Genomic DNA, 23,542 nt, shown 5'->3' with positions numbered 1-23,542 from the left:
GAAGTACTGTGACCAAGAGGAAAGTAGTAAGTGAATCTACCCAGACTGTCTCCCGTTCCCCACCATTGTCAAAATACAGACCGTGGGGAAGAGTGACGGTGTGACAGAGGGGTGATCCAAGGATCAGACCTATTGTGGATGAAATGTTGTGTTTTGCTCAGCTGAACAGTTAATAACATGTTTGCACCATAACAATCTATCTACTGGTCCACTGTCCCATCCGGTTCTTCACTTTCTTTTTCTCTGCATCTTCCTCCCTTCCTCTCTCTCTCTCTCCTCGTCTCTCCTTCCTTGTGCTGTCGACTGAAAGACACACTTGACAACAAGAGTATTTCTAATATAAAGAAGCAGGAAGAAGGGGGACAGTCCATGTCAATTTATTCCATTGTTCTGACTGAAAATTGGGTTGCTGTGGGCAATGCAGTCCGGCAACATCAATCCTCAGTCTCACCTGAGCCTGACTGTTTTGCAGAGAAAGAAAAATTGTATATAAATCTATAGAAAAACATTTTTTAAGGGTCATACAGCAGATGACAAATTCATCCATAAGTATTCATAATTAGTTGTTGGAACATCTTAGGGGCAGGAGACTTTTAACATTTAAAAGTAACATTACCCAACACTGCCCCCCCCACACTCTTCTTTGTTTCCCTTTCTGTTCAACATCTAGTCTCTTCTGACTTTATCCTCTTCTCTTCCTGTCTTTCGTCCTCTTTCTCTGCACCCTCCCCTCCTCCCTTCACATCCCCTTTGTTTCACAGCTTCTGTCTCCTTTTACTTCTCCTCCTCCTCCTCCTCCACTCCTGACTCGACTCCCCTCCTCTTCTCTGTTTACCCCTCTGTCTCTCCTGTCCATTCATCTTTCCCAGACAGACTCAACAGGTCACTGGTTGAGACTTCTTGGTTCCTCTGACATCACTCATGTTTAGTGGGGGCATTCCCTGGCGGAGAGCCCGCCCCCAGTAACCATAAAAGGTAACAGTGGAACGCATGGCTTGGCAGTTCATCTGCCTTATAAGAGAAACACACACAGAGAGCAGACGGTGTCCCACACTGATGAAGCATCATTTCTTAGACTGGTTTGTACCTTAGGGAACTGTGAAAATAGTGAAGGTTTTAAAGAAAGTTTATATATATATATTTTTTTGGCTTTTTAAAAGATGTCGTTGGTAAACCTGCTCTCAACAAGGAGATGACCGGCAGCGGAGACCTCACAATCCAGCAGTGAAGCCTGCCAGCTGCTGCAGATGACAGCTCCACACAGGACCTCAGCTGACCTGAAGCAGAAGACTCAGTAAGGTACGATCACGTCACTAGTTCTTTTGGACATTTTAATCACTCTGCCTAAAATCATGTACACATTCATTATCTTATAATGTATAAGGCTTGGGTTAAGTGAGAGCTTTGACAATCCATTTAAAAAGAGAAAAGGCTGCACAGCGTTTCAACACCCAGAAATCCCATCTCCATGTCCACTGGAGGCTCTCTGCATCGTGTGATTTTGACTTGTCCTTGATGAAAGTTAACAATCACGACCAGTGAAACCTTGTGGCGTCACTCAAAAACACCGTACCCATAACTCACTGTCAGATTTGTCCACTGATGGCGACATTTCAAATTCAACACTGTCAGTAAATCAGGACAAACTCTCACAATTTGACCTCTGTAAAAGACAGCCACTTGCATTATCGCATGAAGTGAAGATGTGATGTTTTGGCCAGTACCAACATTGTAAGTGTGTATAGACATATACATGTTATTACAACACCAGAGTGTACATATCTATGCTATATGCCATTTTTTATACAGATGAAGAAAGGTAATGACTTGTCTCAGCTTGTTTATTTTAACATTCATTACATAAGTTGACATGCCTCAAAACATACATCTCACAGTCTGACAAGTATAATCAGTATTCTTACTAAACCCACCTGGCACACTGTATCATGCAGTGCACATGCAAGTTGTGTAGGATTGTTGTTTTCACACAGTGTGCACGGGGCCTAGAGATAAAGTCAGTGCAATCTTTTGTGGACCGCAAGAGATTGAGAGCAAGTCAAAAGAAATGTCGAGGGTCAGAATAAATTATGGTATACTTTGATAAAATGTTTGGAGGTCATGAAGGGTGTTACTGACTCAAATAAGCTGCCACGGTGCTTGTTCAGAACGCACTGCCCCGAATCCAGAAAAGTTGGAATTCTGTGTAAAATGTAAATAAAACAGAATTTGATTGATTGATTGAATTGTGAATTTGACGGCAGCTACAAGTTTAAAAAAACGTTTGGCCAGAGGTAACTTCAAACTGTAGAATGCTCTAAAAACACCTGTTTGGAACATTCCACCTGTAAAACCGATTCACTGATGACAGGTGATAGTATCGTCGTTCGAGAGGCAAGCTTTAAAGGCTCAGTCATTGACTTAAGAGGATGGGGTGAGGTTCACCTCTTTGAGAACTACACAATGTTAAAATATGAAAAAATAAAATAAAATAAAAACTCCACATAAGGCCAAGAGAACTTTATAAACCTGTTTGTTTGCAAATGACTATGTTCTGTTTTAATTTACGTTTCACACCTCGTCCCAACTCTGTGGATCCTGGGTTGTAAACAGGACTGTAACTGTGCAGCAGTCTGGTTCACTCATTTAAGAGTTACAGAAAAATGCCATTTTCATTTATTCTTACTGAACCAGCCTGGAATGGACTTGTGTTCTGGCCACTGATTTAGAGTTTCCAAATTCACCTCACTTGGAAGGAGGAGGATCCTTGGGGAGAGTGGGGTGCAGTGTTCTCCTTAAATGGTCAAAAACAGAGGAACAATCTGATGGGAAACCCTACTGAAGTATGGCTGACATCACTCTCACACAGCATCTTATCTCACACAGTAGACCAGCATCAGTGACCGGGACAGCGTGTACAATAAGCAGCGGAAGTTAACCCAAGAAGAGAATCTAGAGGTGTGGAAGAAACAGACAAGGTAGGAAGATCATGCACACACACACACACACACACACACACACACACACACACACACACACACACACACACGCACACACACACACACACACACACACACACACACACACACACACACACACACACACACACACACAGTGCATTCCCTAACTGCTAACCCTAAGCTTAACCATCCCAACTAAATGCCTAACCCCAAACATTACAATAACCATAATAACATTGAACTTGAACCTTTTTAACCAAGTCTTAACCTTCAAATTGTGAATTGGTCCCCACAGAAATTGAAATACCCCAAATATTTTTTTTTATTATTATTATTCAAATAGGACTATACAATGGTGAGAGAAAGAATGTTTTTTTCTTTTTGTTTATGTGTGCTGACTTGTAGTGGAAAGTTTTGGACATGAGAAATTGTATGGAGGGAGGAGAGGAGGAAATGCTGTATTTATTTGTTGAGCAGTCAAAAGTCTTAAGGGCACTGGGTTAGGGGGACTTTCACATAACCCCTTACAGACACACACACACACACACACACACACACACACACACACACACACACACACACACACACACACACACACACACACACACACACACACACACACAAACACACACACACACATAGTTCTCCTCTGGGACCAAAAGACCATGATTCCCAGGGTCAATTTCACAGAGGGAGGAGGGAGTGGGGGGGGGGGGTGGGGGGGTGGGGGGGGATAGAGGAGGAGAGGCATATGGAAGGTAAGAGAAGTGGAAAGGAGCAGAATGTAGGAAAAGAGAGAAAGACACAGAGGAACCGACCTCCTCTAAAACAGAATCCACACGAAAAGTATTTTGGATATTCATCGTTGGGCTGTCTTGAGGAACAGATAATCTTCCGCTTCACCAAACTATTGCAGTGCCCTTTCAGAACATGCCACTGTTCCTGTTATTCATTTAACTGTTCCTCTTTATATGAGAATGAAATCTCCACCTTGAACAGTCGTTCTCTTGTCTGGAATGACTGACTGAGGTGCCCAGTGTCACTATGAGCTTTCTGATTTCACTCTAGGCAGAACTGACACTTAATTTATATTTCAGCTTAATCTGAAATTCAGACATCATCTGTGGTCGTCTACACCTGCTTTCAGCCCGCGCTCCTCTGCTATTTTCTGATACATTTACACTTCCAGGAAACTTCCAATTGTATTCTGCCGAATGTCTGCTTGACATGCCATTGTCATTTTCAGCTAGTTTTATCTTTAACTTCCCTTCAGCAGGCCACTAAACTCAGGTGAGTTGGTGAATATTAGATTTCCAACTAAGTTCTGGCCAACTTCTGTAGGTTAGTAGATTGAAGTACATTTTCAAAAGTTACTTGATTTTTACTGCCAATTTATCATACAATGTGTTGCATAAATACATTGATTTTCACCGCTTTGAGAAAATCAGCTCACAGAAACTCTTTTTGGTTAGGTAGTCCATCACAGTAAAGATCACAAATGCTGCTGTGGCTTTGTGTTGTAAGGTGTATTACCTTACTGGCCTATGTGATCTGTCTGCTAATGAGGGACCTAATGCAAAAGGCTCTTCAAGAGCAGTAAAGCCACTTTTTCCTTTTCTTAGATATTTCTTACCATAAGACCCTGCAGGTTGTGGATCTTTGCCCGAGGCTGATTATACTACTCCAAGGTTGCTTTTGCATACAGCACCAAATTCTTTCAACACCCTCTAAAACCCCTGTAACAACCCTTAAGGTCTTTACTGCACCACCAACAAGCTCCTGTGGCTCTGATCAGGCTGTGACTCAGTGCTCAGTTAAGTATTACCATCTTTGGTAATTGATTTGAAGACCCACTTTTACAGTGACTTTTATGTGTTGTACTTGGCCAGTTTGTGTTTAGATCTTCTTTCTATACTCTGACATTGTGTTTAGCTCTTCAGTCACCATAGTAGTAATCTGACTCTGTTTAACTTGAAGTGAAAAAAATACAAATTTCATATCACACAGGTGTCTCTCCCTCTCTTGCTCTCTCATTCTCTCTCCTTCTCTCTCCCTCCGTCTGTCTGTAAGTCCTAGAGAGACATTTAGTGTGACAGACAGTAAAGTAGACTCAAGGCTTCCTGTGTGTGATTTACAGAGCCAAGGGGAAGGAGAAAGAAATCCATATTAGGCAATGTTCGGCTCAACAGGAGAGAGATGGCTCGGACTGTTAACAATCCTGTCTAAACACACTCGCATGTGTAGCCATACAGACACATTTCCCCTCAGAGCTGGTAGCCTGCAGTAAAACTGGGACTGTGAAGTGCTGAAATGTTTGGTTTAACTATTATTTTGGCAATTTAATTCACTAGGCTTTATTGGAATGGAATTGTGCATGCGTTCCCAAAGGACAGTTAGAAATGTGAAAAGATCAGGATGGAAATGAACTCAAAGTAGTCAGTCATCAGTCAGTATGTGGCTCCTCTGACTCCCCTTTTCATCATCAGATTTTGTCTGTATACTGTGTCTACCTTTAACTGTAAATGAAGCACGTCTGAAGCTGGAGCTGGACTGAAGGAAAGCTGCAGATAGCAGGACGTATTTGCGGTTTAACAGCAGACAGGATGAGCAGGATTCAGTTCAGTTTTCATAGTTTCAAAGAATCCCTACTCAACAGACCACCTCGGGGTCTGGTTTTGATTGTTCTAGAATACTGCCCAATAATATATAGGGCATTTCATTTATGGTGACACGCATCCAGATCCACACACCATAGCTGTTTGTCTTCTTGAACTGTACCGTTATACTTTTGAAGGTGTCTCTCAGGTAATGTACTGTGCAGGTCAAAAAATATGGAATATCTTTCAATCCAGAGCAATGCAGCAGTAACAATTACATTTTGATACATAATGTCAAAATGGAACAAAAAAGACGAAACTATGACTGTAACAGATCATAGAAAGTGTGTGTGTGTGTGTGTGTGTGTGTGTGTGTGTGTGTGTGTGTGTGTGTGTGTGTGTGTCTTACCTTTGTTGCTTCTCATTCACACCACTGACAGTCAGGCTGCTGCAAGGCCTCTTAGCACACAGCACAACAGACACTGCCTGGAAACATTATATAGCTTTGGTAGATTCTCAGATCCATTAGTTGCTTTTCATAAGGATCCCTATACTAGGACGAAATCTGTCTATTGAATGTTGATTTTTCTAGAGGAGGTGAAGGGTTCAAATGTTCCCAGTATTCACATTTCATTGCATTATTCTGCAGATGACATTACATTGGTGATGACATGACATCAGTGTCATTTATCCTCTCGTTCCTTCGTCGTCTCATATAATTCTTTCCCATTTCAAACTCCAGTGACTATAATGTATCTTGTCTGGGCCTAAAATCAAATTGTATACAGTCTTGCTGTCACCTTAAAAGAACCCCTCTCTACCCAGGCAACATATGGGAATTTAGAATAATCATATTTCTGTTTTACCTGAGGTAACTTTATATTCTTTGTAGCATTATACTGTTTCATTATCTTTACCAAAGAAAGGAAAGTCTAATTCTGCCAGCAGCTGCTGGATATTTCGGACCTCTCGCCAGCTGACAAGATAAATCCCTGATTTGTTCCAGTGCTGCAGTCAGCTCTTGAGGCCTTGCCTGAGCCAAGTTTTTGTCTTTGGATAGGAGCAGAAAAAGATTTTAAGTTTACCTTCTTGAGTGATCCAAAAATTGGAACAGATTGGCAAATGAGAGTGATTGTTCTATGGGAAAACAGTAAGTGCAAGCAGGCCTACTTGCTCATCTTAGTCAAGTTTGAACAGTATGGTTGGATTTCTTTGAATACTGTCTCTCTGGTCAGGCTGTCAAACTCCAGGTCAGTCTTTGTGGATAAGGGATACATTTTATTATACCTAAAGTGTAACCCATTATTTTTACAAATACATAAAAGATCTGCTGCTTTAATTACCAGATTTTTCTTGTAGAATTGTTTCAGATTTCCATGTTTAATCTGCCCAGCAAGGAATTTACCACAGCTTATTACTTCAGTATGTTACTTTTTTTTTTTTTAATCCAGTGGATTGTCCTGAGCGAATAGGGACAATTAACTGAGCTCTTCCCAAATAATGACTGAAATGAGATGAGAGAACTGATCTGGAAACATGCTGCAGACGAACAAGCTGCATAGAAGATACAGACATCTGGAGAAGCTTTAGAAGTGTTGGTGGTGTTTTAGCTCACTTCTTAAAACACAGACATGTCATATAAGCTCCCAGAAAGAAAGAAAAGAGCACATTTCCCAAAATGTTGAATTAGTCCTTTACATATACAGACTAGACGCTGGTTAAATCTTCATCCTGCCATAACTTCGTCACGCTTTTTACTCTGTAATGAAACCTCCTTGGCTTTTGTTTGAACCAGTTAAATACAACACAATTTGAATCAAGCCTGACGATGAAAATCGTGACGACTGTACGGGCAAAGAAATGGAACGTCCTGTCTGTGGTGTGAAACTAAGAAACAGGATGGAGCACCATGGAGCAGGGATTCCTAGTGTATCTTTTTAGCGCAGCAATCTTCACCCTTCACCCAACTCACACACACATGCACGCACATACGCACTCATAGAAAGAGAAACAGCATGTCTTTCTTCTTAATATGGACTTGTTGAGCCCAAAGCAGCACTGAGTTAAGTAGAGGCCTTGTCTCCCTCTGCTGCCTTTTAAGTGAGTCTCTTCCCACTGTGACTAGAAAAGGGAATGCATGTAGCTTGCTTTAAGGAGGAGGTAGGGCTGGGGGTTGGAGGGGGTGTTTATCCAAAGCTGCAATCCCATTTTCCATGATTCCCAAAATAAAAGGCTGGCTCAAGCCTTATATGGGCAGACTGGGAGCTTCCAGCCAAGTCGAGTCAGAGCATGTCTGGAAAACACCCAGCTTCTCGTTCCTTCCCTCTGTCTATATATGTCTCTCTATGTCTTCTTACTGTCGTTGATCTATCAAGAATGTCAGTGATATAAATAAGTAACTGTTTGAAAGTCAGTGCTGGTGCCCAGAGAACATTAAGTCCATGAGAAAATTGTAATCATTGTTCACTACGTTCTCTTATCAGGTGTTGCTGTTAGAAGATAGTGATCAAGGATGGAGATCCAACAGTCTGCGGTAGGTTTAAGGGGGTACAGCTACAGAGTGTTGACTCTATTGTACTTAAGATATATCTATAATATATGTGTATACATATACATATATATATTTACACACACACATACATACACATACATACATACATACATACACACACACATACACACACATATACACACACATATATATAATATTATAAAGTAATTCCCAGTACCTCCCATATGCACCAAAATACCCCCTAACCTAGCCAACCCAATGCCACTGTAAACATTTCTTTAATGAATTAATTAAATTAATTCTACAGAGAACAACTTAACTTAAATGACATTCCATACTGCCACAGTTATGGTCAGTGAACAGCTAATTTCTTCTTTTCTTTCTTTGACTTCTTTGTTTTCACAAAATAGTTGATTATTGCATCCTTGATTTGAAAGACTTAGTTTGAGTAGGATTGATTATTTTATCTCGAACGGGCACATCTGCGATAATTTGACTCTCTGGAGTACTTATGTGCATTTGTATATAGGTTTGGTTTGGTCAGCACTCTCCAGACAAGCCACTGGGACCGAACACAGCCTCTGACTCATGGGGCCCAGTGTTTCTTGCCCTGTTTGGTTCCTGGCACAAAGCGGCAGCATGCTACAGCCAGCAGCTGGTACTGGTTAACAGACTTTACCAAGTAGATTAAACACTACCTTATTAAAGCTGGGGATGTAGAAATGAGCAGAAGCAAGCTGAATTTTGAAAGCATCCAACTGTAAAAAAAAAAGAAAAAAAAAAATCCACCCCTTTTCTTCAGAGCTACCCTTCCAAGAAACAGGGAGTGCACTGTCTGACTGCAGACTGACAGGACGCCTGGGACTATGTGCTATATGCTAACATTAGCTGCTAAAGGAGTGTGTCGGCAGCAACAGCAGCAGTTTCTGGATTTCTTTCTTTCATTCCTTTTCCCTTTTCTTTTATCAAAACATTTGATTTATTGATTGCTTCTGGGATGTTAATAGATCTTCTACATAATATCAAAGAAAATCCATCTAGATTTATTTACCAACCTTATATTTAATCATGCCCTGTCATTGAATATACATATCGTACAAAAAAATGACATCTTAACAACTCGTCTGAATTAGTGCAGGAAAAATAGTCTTGATACTGTTGCTAAAGCTTTCAAATAGGTTAGGAGAGCATCAATACTAGTTTCAAAGATGTGAAAATGAAATGCAGTTGTTCTAAGTGCTGTGCTGTAGGCAACTGCACTTGCTTGAAGATGTTTCACCTCTCATCCAAAAGGCTTCTTCAGCTCTAACAAATTTGAGGGGAGCTGCAGGCGTTTAAACTCTGGAATGGAGTGTCCTTACAGAGTCATTAAGGCCCCGTGTGATCTCTGAGATTCAGAGTCATTAGAGCCACTTGAGGGTTGATGACTTAACTGGTTTTCAAGTGGGTTGCTAGGGCTATGTAATTGCAGTTCTTCCATTATCAGCTAAGTAGACACCCCTTAGTCCTGTTGTTTAGCCTTCTGGCTCATTAACTAGTCATGATTTATCATTAATGGTCACTGCAGCGAGGAGCACCTTTCTTTAGAACTGTCCTGACCTGTGTCGTTATGACAACAGGGGTAATTATACAATTACCCCCTATAATCAAACATAAGGGCTGTATAATAAAGGACAAGCAGACATTTCATGTGTGTGTGCACTGTCTCTCTTTTAATAAGTAAAGTTAAGTATTTGTGTTGTATTTCAGAGTTTCAGATGTCAGAAGGAACATGAAGTTAGAGAGGTGAGTATCATACACATTGTGTGTGTGTGTGTGTGTGTGTGTGTGTGTGTGTGTGTGTGTGTGTGTGTGTGTGTGTGCATGTGTGTGTAAGAGGGAGCAGCATGACAGGAAGTTGGTATTATGTAGGTCTACTGGGGTTTTAAGTAATTTCCTGTTTATCCTCACCCGACAAGGAATGTTACCATGTTCTTCATCTCTCACTCTCACACACTCTCTCTCTCTCTCTCTCTCTCTCTCTCTCTCTCACACTCACACACACACACACACACACACACACACACACACACACACACACAGACACACACTCTTCATGACATCTCCTTTTCTATTGGGTGAAGCTGGCAATGTTTTGTGTGCCAGTCTGATGAGTCAGTGTGCATGTTTTATTCAGGTTTAATGAATTTGTTTTCTTGTTTCAAGTTTGTACAATATGCTCCTCATAAGGCATGTGATGCTAGCTTGAACTCTGAGCGTACTTCATAACGATTCACGTCAGAAAGGCCTCTGTGGTTTTGGCTTTGTATGATGTTTCTAATTCAACTATGAAGACTGCTTATATGATATACATGTTACAAATCACAGTGGAAATCCGTGCAGCAGTCCAAACTGACGTTTTTTTTCTTCAGACTTCCACGTCCATCCCTGCGGCCCATGGTGCAGTGCTGCATCTCTGGTCAGTTGGTAGTCTGAGATGAAGCACTGTAGCTCGGGACGAAGGACAGAATTCCCAGCCTGAGCCAGGCAGCAGCATCCGGCAGGGGAGAATGATACGAAACAAAGGGCCATGACGCAGAAGGAGACTGTGCTTACAGACATTTAGAGAGGATCAGTCAGCCAAGATTTTAGATGAGAACGGACCGTTCAGGTTTTCCATTTGTAGGGAAGTTGTTTCACTTATCATCAATTATTTTCTCTCCAGAGAAACCGCTCTGGTGGTGCCGTGGTTAGTATGGCAGCCTCACAGTAGGAGGGTTCTTGGTTCGAACCCTGGCTAGGGCCTTTCTGTGTCAGCGGGCATGCTGTCCCTGTGCATCTGTGGCTTTTATCATGGTATCCAGGTTGTGTTAAATGCCTGTGAATGGTTGTCTTGTCTTTATGTTTCAGCCTTGTACTGAACTGGTAATCTGTACAGTATGTGCCCTGCCTCACCGCCAGTATCAACTGGGATAAAATCCTGTCGCCTGCAACCCTTCAAAATATAAGCTAGTATAGATCATGAATGGAACATATCAATTTCTTTGAAATGCATGCTATCAAATATTTAAATACAAATTTAGATAAATTAAGTTTACCACCTGTAATCAATCACATAACCCCATGTGCCTTATCTCAGGATTTAGGTGTTTGGATTGGTATCACCAGATGAGTCTGAGAAAAATAGAGAAATTACCTTTTTAAGAGTTCTTATGGGGAAGTATGTCCTATGGGCTGTATGAAAACCACAGCTAAACCTCTGCTTGTCAAGAATGTGAGCTATTGGTGTTGATGTGATGACGGGCAGATTCCATCATTCTTATCCTCTCTCCTAGGGTCCAGTTTTCCCAGGAATCCCTTGACCTATCAGAAAAGGGGGATTCCTGGAAATACTGTTCTTGGGGGCGGGGCCTATCAGCAATTCCATGCACAATATTATACCAAAAGTAAATGTGGTTGTGCAATAATGTTCTAGGTTATCATCAATATTGATTCACTGACTGATTTACAGTTTTGAAACAATAGAAACTAATCATTGATTTCTCAAAGCCATATGTCATATGATCAGACGGTTTAAATGGGTTCCCTTCCCCCATCCTCACCGCTGAGGGGCAGCAATGTCTATATTCTGTGTAAAATGTATGATTACGGTTCACTGTTGAATAAACATTCAAATAAATATTTGTATGTATTGTCAGTTATTGCAGTTATATGCACTTCCAGTATCAAAAGCAAAAGTACTCTTTTGAAGTAAATTGCCACCTGTTAATTGTTAATACATGCATCAGTGTTGGGGCAGCATTTTACTGTTGAAGCTCCTCTGGGTGGTGCTACTGTTTTACATTCAGTAAGCTTTACTCCTGCGGTTTCCAATGTAGTGGACTTTATCAATTTCCATCTTTATACAGAGTTGTATAGTGCATCATGTAATAAGACTGTGTTCGTTCTGGTCCTCCGAATGATGATGGTCCTGACTTGTGTTGTTCACATTCACTGTCCTGTAGCACTGCTGTAGGTTAACACCACCCCTTTGGTTCAACATCCAATGAGGCAAGGAGTAGTAAGTAAAAGAAAAAGTTCTTTTCCATGGACATGACCAGATTAAAATAATTTTTAAAAAGAAATATGTATGAATGATGGACCTTCCTTCAACCATAATTATAGTCTACAATCTACCTGCCAACTCAGACTACCCAATAGCAGGACAGCCTAATCTTCATAGGGCAAAATGTACATCAATCGAAAGTACTATCCTATAAATTAAAAAATACTTTAAAGCACATCTACCTTTAACATGGACAGTTATCTCAATTCCAATAAGTATATTATACTAACATTATATGACTTTTTTATTTTTATTTTTTTTTTACCTTAAATGAATGAATGGACGATCTCACCCCCTGTGCGTCAGGGGGACTGGCTCCTGGACACATGACTGTCAAAACAGTCCAGTTTGACTGATTTTGATTTGTTTCGAATGTAATGCAATGGTTTTTCATTACATATGACATCATCCTAAAAGTTTGAAAATCTTTGAATTTGAAAATGTTTAGAGTGTGTTTAGAGATGTTTAGAGAGTTGATAGAGTTACTTAGTGTCCTTTACACTAAGGGGTGTAAAGTTATTAAAGAAGCAGTCAATGTACCAGTTGCCTGTCATACATATACATTTTTGATAAAGATTGTACACTGTGTGAAGGAGTTGAATGGCACTTGTTTTGTCCACTCTGTGGCTCTCTGTTCCTGTAAATTTTGCGTTAACTGAATAATGTTTATCACACAATACTTACTTCCTGTTGCCAGTAGATGGCATACAACCTGGCTTGGGGAGTAATGAAATACATAGAACTGTACTACACAGTTAGGATTCAAAAATATTTTAAAATACAGACAATTACAGAAGAAAGAAGTAATTAGGTTACTGATACATTTCATAAAAAAGGGGGATTATTGTCAGTATTACGATTTGAAACAGGGCTGCCAACTGTCACACAATGACATTGAGACTCACCTTGACAGAGTCTTCTGGAGAGTTGTAAGACCTCTTTCCCTTTTTTGTCAATCACAGTGTCTCAGGCTTGTTTCTTGTTCAGGCATTAAAACCACCGTGGATCATTATGATTACCTGCATTTGGTAATGACTTATTTCCGACTTAAGGCATGGAACTATTTCATCAAGAGACTCACAGGGAAACGTTAATAGCACATATATGTACAAATATGTATATAAAACAATAATCATCAATCATGATTAGAATTTTCTTTATTATTTACTCCATTCCCCTGATGAAAATATTATGAAATATTTCATTTATCTAACTTATTTGCACTCAGGTCTTTACTGTATTTTGTAATTTTACTATCCTCTTTCTGTTTACCACTGGCACACATCACAGGGCTGCCAAGTTTCACTGAAGGTTTGGAGAGAGACCTGGGGGGAAGGGACCTTCAGTCGCTGATGAAAAAAATGTGAATGTTTGAAGCCAGATTAAGAGTAATGTCTCATTTTAAATTAAAACAGTAGAATTAGACTGTTGTGACCAATATTTGTTCTTAACCATCAATATTTGCTTTCACCGGTATGCCAGCTACTCTCCCTGTCCTGGTGGCCTCCTCATGCTGTCTCCCTCTCTGTCTTCACTCTGCATGAAATAATATCTGTAAATTGGTGACTAGAAAGAATGTTCATACGCATTTGTCGTTTTTGCCAGGCTAGCAGACATAATGTAAAAAAATGAGGGATTTTTATTTAGCAGCCCAATTAAGACCATTAATTCTTTGGTGTAACCCTGAATATGAAGCCAACTGCCAGCCAGCTGCCCCTCTGTGATTAAGGACTTACTTGATTTCCGGAGCCAGTGGGTGTGTTTTTCATTGAACATGTGGCTAGACTTTGTGAAGACATTTCAGATCCAAAAAGAAATAAAAAATATTGAGGTGGCCAGCATATGATCCAGACTTTAACCCAGCATCCCTGGATTTAAAATATAGGCAGTGGATAAGGTATGGAATTACATCACACTCTTCACTAGTAAAGCATGGGAAATTAATGGACTTCCAATCTGTCTGAAAAGTATGGTTTAAGAACACAAGATTTGTATAGATACACGCAAATCCAACATTATTATCAAAATGAGGTGATGAGTATGGAAGAACAATATGAGAGCATACAACTCAGAGTCCAACCAATGTATTATTGGGAATCTGTATTCAAGTATTTGATTGATCAAGATCCACGCAACAGATTATATAAAACAAAAATGGGGAAGAGAGTTGGATATTGTAATCTCCCCAGAGGAATGGCCTGCCTTACAGCCATTCTGGACTCAAGTACAGGCTACAATAAAGAGGATTCTGGGATTTGACATTGACTTTACTTGTCTTTCATTTCATTTGGGGAATATATCAAAGGATCTGCATAACAGGGACAGATAATTATTAAAAATCCTCATGGCAGCAAGTAAAAATGCAAAAACTAGATGCTGGCTTCTTAGAGAACCTCCCACCCTGAACCAATGGAAAAATCTAATTAATGACATATACAGTATGAAACATTTAATTTTCATTTTGAGATTACAGAAGGAAAAAGGGAAAGATTACTAAATGTGTTACATATTTGGCCAATGCAGAGTGTGACGTCTGAAATTGTTGTAAACGCAGCTGTGAACGAAAGTGTATCATCCTGTGGCGAGTATTTAAGTGTGTTGAGTATTCAGTGTGACTGAATGTATGTACATGACCTCATGTTTGTGTTATAAAAAGGAGAAAAAAATAAAGTATATATATAAAAATAAAAATAAAAGATTAGACTGTTGTGATGTCATAACTCTGTCTGTATTCAGGCAGCCCCTCCTCCCTGTCCAATTATTTTTGCAATTTAAGAGCCACTTTCCTCCAATTTGATATATTGGTCACGATGGGCCAACATAAATAGAGATTAAAAGAATAGCAACATTTGATAAAACAAGAAATAACTAACTATAACTATAGGAAACTGCCCTATCAAATTCAGTCTCCTACACTGTTTCCTCTGACTTGTCTGACCTGGCAAGCTGGCAGGTGGTGGCTGACCTTCCTCTGCCCAGAATCAAAGCAGGTCTTTTTGCTTCTTCCCTGACATCTTGGAAACAGATGGCTTCGTCCTCGCTGCTGGGGCCCCAGGTTTGAGTCCCGGCCTGTGGCCCTTTGCTGCGTGTCTCACCCTGTCATCTCTGAAGCTGTCGTATCAATAAAGCCATACAAAAAGCCAAAAAGAAAGAAAGAAAGAAAGAAAGAAAGAAATGTTGAGTGTGTTGTGAAGGAATGACCCACACAGTCTCAAAAACCAGCTACTATCCTATAAATCCCTCTTAGCTCATAGTATCCATTAGCTCACAAGCAAATGAGAAATTCCTGTTTTTAAATCCTCGCTCTAAAATAAAATAAAAATAACTAACCCTTTTAGTTATGGCTGTTTGTTATTAAAACCCACTGCATTCAGCAGCATGTTACCTGTTATCATTATAACCTGTTATTCTACAGATCCATATACAACATTAATTTCTCTGCAAAACAGCCAGGCTCAGGTGAGAGTCAGGTTATGATGTAACCTGACTGCCTTACCCACACCAACCCATTTTTCAATCAAACAAATGTAATAAATTGATATTGATCCTTCCTCTTTATATGAGAAATGCTCTGGTTGTTAAGCACGTTTTTTAATGGCCACAAACTCGTCTTACATTTGTTTGATTCATAAACTATTCATTTAAGGCTGCTGTCACTGTGGAGTGAGGGAGGTAGGAGGATGGAGAGAAAGAGAAAAGGAAGAACCGGATGAGACAGTGGGCAGATAGGGAAGATTGTTATAGTGCAAAACAATTGTTTAGCTGAGGAAACAACATTTCATCCACTATAGAATTTAACATGTGGGAGCTGAGCACGCCTGAAGGTCTGATCCTACAACCACCCATGACATAGCAGTACGGTCTCTTTTATCTTTATCCAGCTACACCTTCTTTTTTAGAACCTGTATCAACTTGTGTAGGTTTGACTTGTGAATAGAAGCAGCCCTCCTGACTGAGTCTCTGCCTTGACTGTCTTACTGTAAGGCAGTGGTCACTAATAGGTGGTTTGCAGTCCGTGTTTGGACCAAGACACCATCCTTTCTGGACCTGGACCTGTAACCAATAAATGATTGAGAATTATGATGTTTTAAAAGAGTTGTTTTTTATGAACTGGTGCAGCTTTTTCAGCCTTTATGCAACTGGTTTAGTGGCCCCTAAGGAAACTTTTAGACCAATTGCATGCCTTCTAAATCATCTCACATGATACTACTAAGCCAAAGCCAATGAGGAGTCTCTGTATGAAAAGTTTCCCCCACTTGTCGAGAGATATAAATAATCAGTCAAGTTAAACTGATGTGCCGCGTGCGTAATTGCGTGCAGCTGTACTAACAAAGAGACGCAATTGTACCGTTTCTTATAGTGCAGGTAACGTGATGTTTTCCTCATTAACAACATGTTTTATTTCACCTACCAGCAGCCCATCTGATATTAATCACAGTGTTAATTTTTGTGACCTGGACCGCCCAACACATGGGTATGGATATGGTCCATGGATATAGGCCTACCTGTGATCTGAGCCTCATCCACGTGTAAAAAGTCACATACAGTTTAAGTGTGATCAGTTCAGATGTTTACGTGACTAAAGTTATAGTTGATATTATTTGGACCTACACTTGGAAAATGGACTGTGATAAACTTGATTCATGGATGGGTTAAAATAAAGATCAGATATATTTTGCAGTTAGTACTCTGCATTATTTCAGCTGCTGCATGTGTCCTACATTATATCCAGTCCTGTCCTTTAATATCTTTGAAGTGGACGGCAAACAGTTTTGCTGTATGATCACTTTATTCTTTCAATCACAAAATGTACAAAATTAATAGAATAATGAAAAATAGGTGTCTCATTTGAATGTTCAAAGCTTCTGCTCAACTGGCTCCAAAAATCAGAAATACAAACGTATGTATAGGGCAGGGAGCATGGACTGGCTTATGTGCACACATGACATTAGTGTGATGATCTGAATGGTGAGCTCAATTGACAGAAGGCCAGCCGTGTTTCAAATCAGCAGTATGGGAAAGTTTCAGGTTCCCGGTGAACTATGACAGAGAGCAGGTGGTGGAAAGGATGAAGTCGGTTTAGGTGTCCTAGAGTAAAAAGAGTGGTTCACTTCCTTCCTGCCTTAATGCTGCTGACGTTTTCCCTCATTTTGATTAAACTAGTCCACTGGCAACATTTTTGCACTGCTTTTAATCATTTTTGTCAGAAAAACTGTGTACTCACCATGATAACCCAACACAGTATGGTTCTCACAGAGTATGGTCCATTCCCTTTGCCGTTGATAAGCTCCCAAGGTTCCAGTACCTTAGAGGCATTTGTTCCAATGAGCAGGGTCAGTGCTAGACCCTATTTCATGGATCTTGATGTCCTTCACGGAGGACCATTGAGCAAGGCATTCATTGGGCATTCTAGTCTGGGTATGTTGTGCAGGGAAACAGGCACTGTCTTCTGTGTGGAAAACTTGGACAGTTGAATAAAATAGTCTTTGTCCAGACTAGATATTGCCATATCTGAGGTATCATGTCTAGTCTCAAACTTCACTTGATTCATAGTAGTCAGAAGAATTTATATTTTTCATTCTATCATGTTCACCTTCTAATCAACCTTTCTGTGCAAAAGGAACATAAACTTCCATAAGCCCCATAATCCAAAAATACATACCCTTGCAACACTGAGTCCGTTGTAGCTCTTTACTTGTCCTGGTAGAATGGAGGAGCTGTTTTCATCTCCGGCCCAAATAAGCCCATATATATGAGGTGAGAGAACAGCATTACTTTGTTCTGTATGTTCTGGTTTCTTTTCTTTGTTCTTTTGTCCAACATGAGGTATTTCAGAATGACTCTGATTGCACACACCACAAGTTACCGGTACACCCCTTTCGCAGTCTTTACTCATGTGCTCTGTTTTCGAGCATCCAAAACAGGCTCCTTTTTCCTTTAAGAAGTCTATTTTTTTTTTTCTCTGTGCATTTTCCTCTTGATGTGTGGCCAGTTTTATTGCAGGACAAACATGAACTTCATTTCTTGTGGTCATGGTTTTAAGAATTTGTGGTAGGAACCTATTAACTGTTTTCCACATGTGTTAAATTTGTTGCAAAACTGCTTCCCTTCAGTCTGAACTTTTCTCTTGCTGTAAAGGTAAAGCCTTGAACAGTTGAAACTGGCTAAGCATCCAGGATGTGTCCAAGAAGTGGGTCTGACAGTATCTTCACATGTCTCTTTGTGAAATCTACCAGGTCAGGAAATCTTGCTCGGTGTCCGTGCTGCTCCTGGAACATTCATTTCCTCCATAAAGATAAAATACTCCTTTGCACTGCAACAACCTCTAAGGAACAGTGGGACTGGGCAAATGCTTTGTCCAGATATGCACTGGCAATCTAATGTTCATTACCTTTTGTTCTCTGGTAACCCTTGAGTGGAGGCAAGTGTTGGCAGCTGCAGACAAATTGTTTTGGATGCCCTCTTGCGCGTTGCTCGAGAAAATGCAAGCAGTCACTGTAATCATTTACCTGTCTTTCCACTCCTCTCTCAGATATCATGATGAAAACTTCATACTGCAAAGGATCATCATCATTCTTCTGTGTGAAGAAGTACAGAATGTAGTCTTTGTTTCACTCCATCAGGTGGAATCAAAATCAAATGGTGAATTCAAAAGTGACTCAGGGTTTTTCTTTGGCTTCATCATCGGGCTTATTTCATTAATTCAAGTTAGATTGTGCCTGATTTGCACTTTCCTTTACTTTCATAAGGTCTTTCAGCCTTTCCATTGACTTGTTAGCTTGTTCACATCTCAAATTATTTGTCTTCTGACAATTCAAAAGTAACATTTTCCACCCTTTGGTAGTGCGTGTGTAATAACCCTTTTTTCCTTTTCAGAATGCTTTCCAACATCGCCATCCTGTGGCAGAGCATTAGACCTGACACCAGACATATTTGTTCCCCATCACTTTGATACTTGCTGGAGCGACCCAGGAAGACAGCTGTATGCCTTTGGCGCAAAACAATACTTAATGCTGCAAATACCTAAACTAGTTCCCCATTCACTTTTGGAGTTTCCAATATTTGATGATCCCCATGTAGCAAAATTGTTGCGGCCCAGATCTGGCCTACGACAAATACAATGGACCCACATACAGCACATGGGAATATGGTTCTTGTGAAGGTATTAGGTGTGGGCCAGACAATTATTTCCTTCTCTGTGTTGAATTATGTTTCTGACTGTTGTATGTCAGCATCTCTTCCGACTGATCATTCTATTATTAAGTTGACTTGTAATCCCCCTGGTGGTTGCCACAGAAGCACAGGAAATTTAATTGTATTTTATTAAAATGGAAAACATTTAATAATGGAAATAAAGCCATCATATCTGATATGATGCTTGATAAACCTGTGACATCCTATGTTTCTTAATGGGAATTCATGAAATTTATATTCAGTGAATACGCTAACATTAGAGTACACTTAGAATAACATTTGGAAAATCACTCAATAAAATTAACAAATATCAGAAAGTCTAAATTTACAAAATTAATGATACAAACACCTGTTGCAATTCAACATTATTTACTGACAATGGGAAACAAAAATTACAAAATCTGCAAGCTAAACTTGATGAAATCTATCTTAAGAAAGCTACATAAGCTACATAAGATCCAGGGAAAAATCCAGGGCAAAATGGACATTCAGGGCATATCTCTGCCAATTAGAAAAGAAAAGGCAGGACAAAAACTCAATCAAAGCCTTATTAATTCACAACCAAGTTAATACATATCCAGCCCTTATTGCCAAGGAAATTGTGTCCTATAGAAAACTGTATTTCTCATCCTTTTTTACCGATGATGCTGACTCTTTCAACCATATCTTATATCTTATTCCTCATAATGCTGGAAGGTAATTCACCATGGCCGATCTAGACTTAATGCATGGGCACTGAGACACGTTAGTTTATTAGGTTGAAAACTGACTAAAGGCTGACTAAAATGGAAAGCATCTTAATAAGTATCTATCCAGCATACTCATTGGCTAAGCCAAATAGAGCTATTAAAAGATAAATCAGGTATATTTTATCATATTTGAAAAAAGAATACCAACTATATAAAGGGAGTGGAGATGATAAAAGAATTTAAAGATGGAGGCTAACAAGCTATTGTTTTGAATTTATAAATATAAACTTAATCCTAAATCATTCATAAAAAACAATAACATTTGGTATCATATTAATAAGAATTTGGAAGGCATTGCATTTTTACTTGATTTACTGTGGTTTCACTTGAAAGTCTCACAAATTGTCCCTTTATTACCAGCATACCCTTTTCTATTGGAAACACCTTTACAATCACAATTTCATCCCATATAATACTCCGATATGGAATGATAGATATATAACTATCAAACACAAATCACTGTTTGACAATGACTGGATGGAAGAGGCACTTCGTTGGTGACTTCCTTACAGGTGTCGTCATAAGTTTACATACACTTGTATACACCTGTGTATCACTGTCACTTGACTTCCAGCAGCTTCTTATTCATTGCACACTTGCTTTTTGGTGTTTTTATTTGACTCTTGACCATCCTGAATCAGTTTTCTCTCAGCAGCACGCAATGGTTTGTGTTTTCTTCCTATTGTCGGCAGTGATACGTATACAAATAGTTGTTTGCACAGTTGATCTTGTCAGAATTGTAATTGATTTGAAATGTCTCCGAGTGACTTTCCTGACTTGTTCAAATCAATAATGTGCTCTTTCAGATCAACGCTGAGCTCCTTAAACTTTTCCATTGTAGTGTTTGTGGAGTGTAATGGGTCGGCCGACAAAAGCCACCAGCAGTTATCAATCAGAATGAATCAGGAAAAGTTAAGAGGCCATGCTACAAAGAACATGTGACCCATCGCCTTAATTGATCACTCAAGTCACTGTATGTATATTTTTTATCAGGCAGATTTGGTCACATTGCCATTATTGAACCAGACTTCATGAATGTTTTTGTGACAGAATTGTGTGTCCTCTGCTCACTCCATCACAGAAAAATGTGAAAGAGTTGTAGAAATTATTGCAACTCAAGCCTGTCGTGATACATCACCTATTGTCTTCCCCAACTTTTATTTGGAGGGTGTGAACCAGAAACAGAACCATTCACACACTAAGAACAAAAATATTTGATTTCCGTATTATCCCACTAAAGAAATCTATATTATGATCTTAAATGGTGTGTATCCATTGTTACAACTGCAATTTCCAATTGCAACTGATAAATGTGCATTTTGCGATGATACTGAAACCACTGATCATTTCTTTTAGGTATGTATGCATCCAAAGGCTTTATGGCTGGATATACAAGACTGGCTTAACCCATGGATTTTTTTCAGCTTTAGCTCTTTTATCACATTTGTTTTTTGTTTTTGTTTTTTTATGTCAAAGTGAAGTAATGAAAAAGGTAATGCAATAAAAATTGTTAGCATTATAGTGGAATATTATATATATTAAAAAGGCCAAGCTGTTTATTTATGTTTTATTTGTTATGCACTTCTATATTTTAATCACTGATCTCTTTTAGCTGCTTTTTCTTTCTTCATTTCGTATTTTGTATGCGTCTGCGCCTCCTTGATTTTTGCACATGGATCTTGTTAAATACTACTACTGCTACTAATAATTTTGTAAAATACTACTACTACTTCTATTACTACTGCTAATACTAATAATACAGCCTTCAGCATTCAGCATTCACCAATAAAAACACCTGTAGTTGCATTCACGGGAACTCAGGTCGAAAGCAGGATCCTTAATAAAACCTCTCCAGTTTTAATTGTCTTGATGGTTGCTCTGTTTATATTTGTCATTAGAAATCCTAGGCAAAACCACGCGCAACTGCTAGTAACAAAGTGCACCCAATGGATAGATTAAATAACCATCATGTGAATAAATCAACCATTATTTATTTATTTATTTTATACTAACAATTAACTTGGTTCATTGTACAGGGTACATTGCGGGCATCACATCAAAGACCGTCTCCTGTCACAACTAGGTGTCGTTTTGTTGCGGCGGAAATACAGTGTATGAAATGAGTTGATTGTGTTATTTCCGATAGTACCTGAAGGGGTCATGAGATGTCTGACCTTAGCTAATCGCCTCCAACGGAAACCAGCTGAGAGAATAAAGGGTAGAGAAGACAAGATGGCGGAGTGAGTGGGCTGCGCTTTGTACAGACGGTTGCGGCCCTTCAAGTTAGCAAAAAACGTTTTAAAGGACTTAAAAGGTCGAAGAGTAAGGATACCAACGGAACTGCGATCAAACAGGCATTTTTTGCCCCTCATCACCGAGGAGGTCCGCGCATTTTTTTTCTTCCGCGGCGGTCCTTTTGACAACGTTAGCTTGATGCTAACGTTAGCCGACATTAGATTTAGCGTTAAGTAAGTTAGCTGCTACTTCGAAGTAGCTGGGTGGTTACCGAAGGCCGTAAGCTTTTTCGGATTTGGTTGTGGATGTATATACGTTGATACTGACACGCTATTCAGTGAAGAGGTTTTATTTTAACAAAGATTCATTCTAGCTGGTGGCCTATGAATCAAGCGAATAGCGCCAGGAGAAATCTTAAAATATATATATATATAGAACTTGCTTGTTGCGTTGTTGTTAATACCATTCTTTGGATATACGATTAGTCCATAAATACCCATATCAACATCGACTGGACGTACAGGACTCTGTGTTCTGCTGTCACCCGGGCTGCCACACAGAAATTTCTGAAGAGAATCGGGAGGAGATTGTCATTTAGGACATTATGGCGAGCAGCAGTGGCTCCAAGGCCGAATTCATAGTCGGTGGAAAATACAAGCTTGTCAGAAAAATTGGATCAGGATCTTTCGGTGACATATATCTGGCCATCAACATTACAAATGGAGAGGTAAGTCACTGATTCAACGTCTACATACGCCTGTCTTCTAGCAGGGAAGTTGGTAGCCAAGTCAAAAGTATTCGAAGCAGATTTAAACATAGCCTTGTAATCTGCAAGTGAAGTGTAAAAGGCCAACACGATGTTAATTTGTTTTGGTTAAACTTGCCTCGATGCATTAGTAAGTATGGTTCAGTGTATCGAGTGTGGCAGGAAATTTGTCAACTGGCGCAGTAGAAACAGAGCAGCACATTTATGTTTCTTGTGTTTCTGTCATTTTCAGGAGGTAGCTGTAAAACTGGAATCACAGAAAGCCAGACATCCGCAGTTGTTATACGAAAGCAAGCTGTACAAAATCCTACAAGGTGGTGTCGGGATTCCACACATTAGGTAAGGGGAATTCTGGCTTTTAAATCCTGAATGTCCGACAAAGTGTCAAAAGGAAGAAATGTTTTAATGTTTGTCGATGTTGGTGTGTTAAACTTTGTTCTGGGAAAAA

The 23,542-nt window shown here is 39.6% G+C and overlaps 1 protein-coding gene and 3 long non-coding RNA genes across 8 annotated transcripts in view; 3 read left to right on the top strand and 1 right to left on the bottom strand.

The window, feature by feature from the left end:
* Positions 1 to 1,053: 1,053 nt before the first annotated feature.
* On the top strand, positions 1,054 to 11,728 carry LOC119008040. 2 transcript variants are annotated; one of them, XR_005071311.1, is made up of 5 exons: positions 1,054 to 1,299; positions 2,887 to 2,975; positions 8,038 to 8,087; positions 9,816 to 9,851; positions 10,478 to 11,728. It is a non-coding gene; the product is annotated as an uncharacterized LOC119008040 (long non-coding RNA). The 2 variants fall into 2 exon arrangements; XR_005071310.1 differs by having other exon boundaries at positions 2,884 to 2,975.
* A 137-nt stretch (positions 11,729 to 11,865) lies between these two features.
* Positions 11,866 to 18,187, bottom strand: LOC119008041. Its single transcript, XR_005071312.1, has 3 exons — positions 17,813 to 18,187; positions 15,089 to 15,261; positions 11,866 to 14,018 (listed from the first exon to the last, which is right to left on the bottom strand). It is a non-coding gene; the product is annotated as an uncharacterized LOC119008041 (long non-coding RNA).
* A 108-nt stretch (positions 18,188 to 18,295) lies between these two features.
* LOC119008042 lies at positions 18,296 to 19,434 on the top strand. Its single transcript, XR_005071313.1, has 3 exons — positions 18,296 to 18,386; positions 18,683 to 18,792; positions 19,027 to 19,434. It is a non-coding gene; the product is annotated as an uncharacterized LOC119008042 (long non-coding RNA).
* Positions 19,435 to 22,287: 2,853 nt separating this feature from the next.
* The window catches only part of csnk1a1 (casein kinase 1, alpha 1), a 44,649-nt gene continuing 43,394 nt past the window's right edge, over positions 22,288 to 23,542 (top strand). For 2 of the 4 annotated variants that reach the window (XM_037076269.1, XM_037076267.1), the window contains exons 1-2: positions 22,289 to 23,055; positions 23,327 to 23,433. In XM_037076269.1, the coding sequence (XP_036932164.1) occupies positions 22,933 to 23,055; positions 23,327 to 23,433 (230 nt within the window). In that variant the 5' untranslated portion in view covers positions 22,289 to 22,932. Of the gene's footprint in view, positions 23,056 to 23,326; positions 23,434 to 23,542 lie in introns of all 4 variants that reach the window. The other 2 variants (XM_037076268.1, XM_037076270.1) reach the window with 2 other exon arrangements.

The sequence above is a fragment of the Acanthopagrus latus genome, chromosome 18 (genome assembly GCF_904848185.1).
Source record: "Acanthopagrus latus isolate v.2019 chromosome 18, fAcaLat1.1, whole genome shotgun sequence".
In the NCBI taxonomy this organism is placed as follows: domain Eukaryota; kingdom Metazoa; phylum Chordata; class Actinopteri; order Spariformes; family Sparidae; genus Acanthopagrus; species Acanthopagrus latus.
Note: the sequence above shows the minus strand (reverse complement) of the source record. Positions and strands in the feature narration are given on the sequence as shown.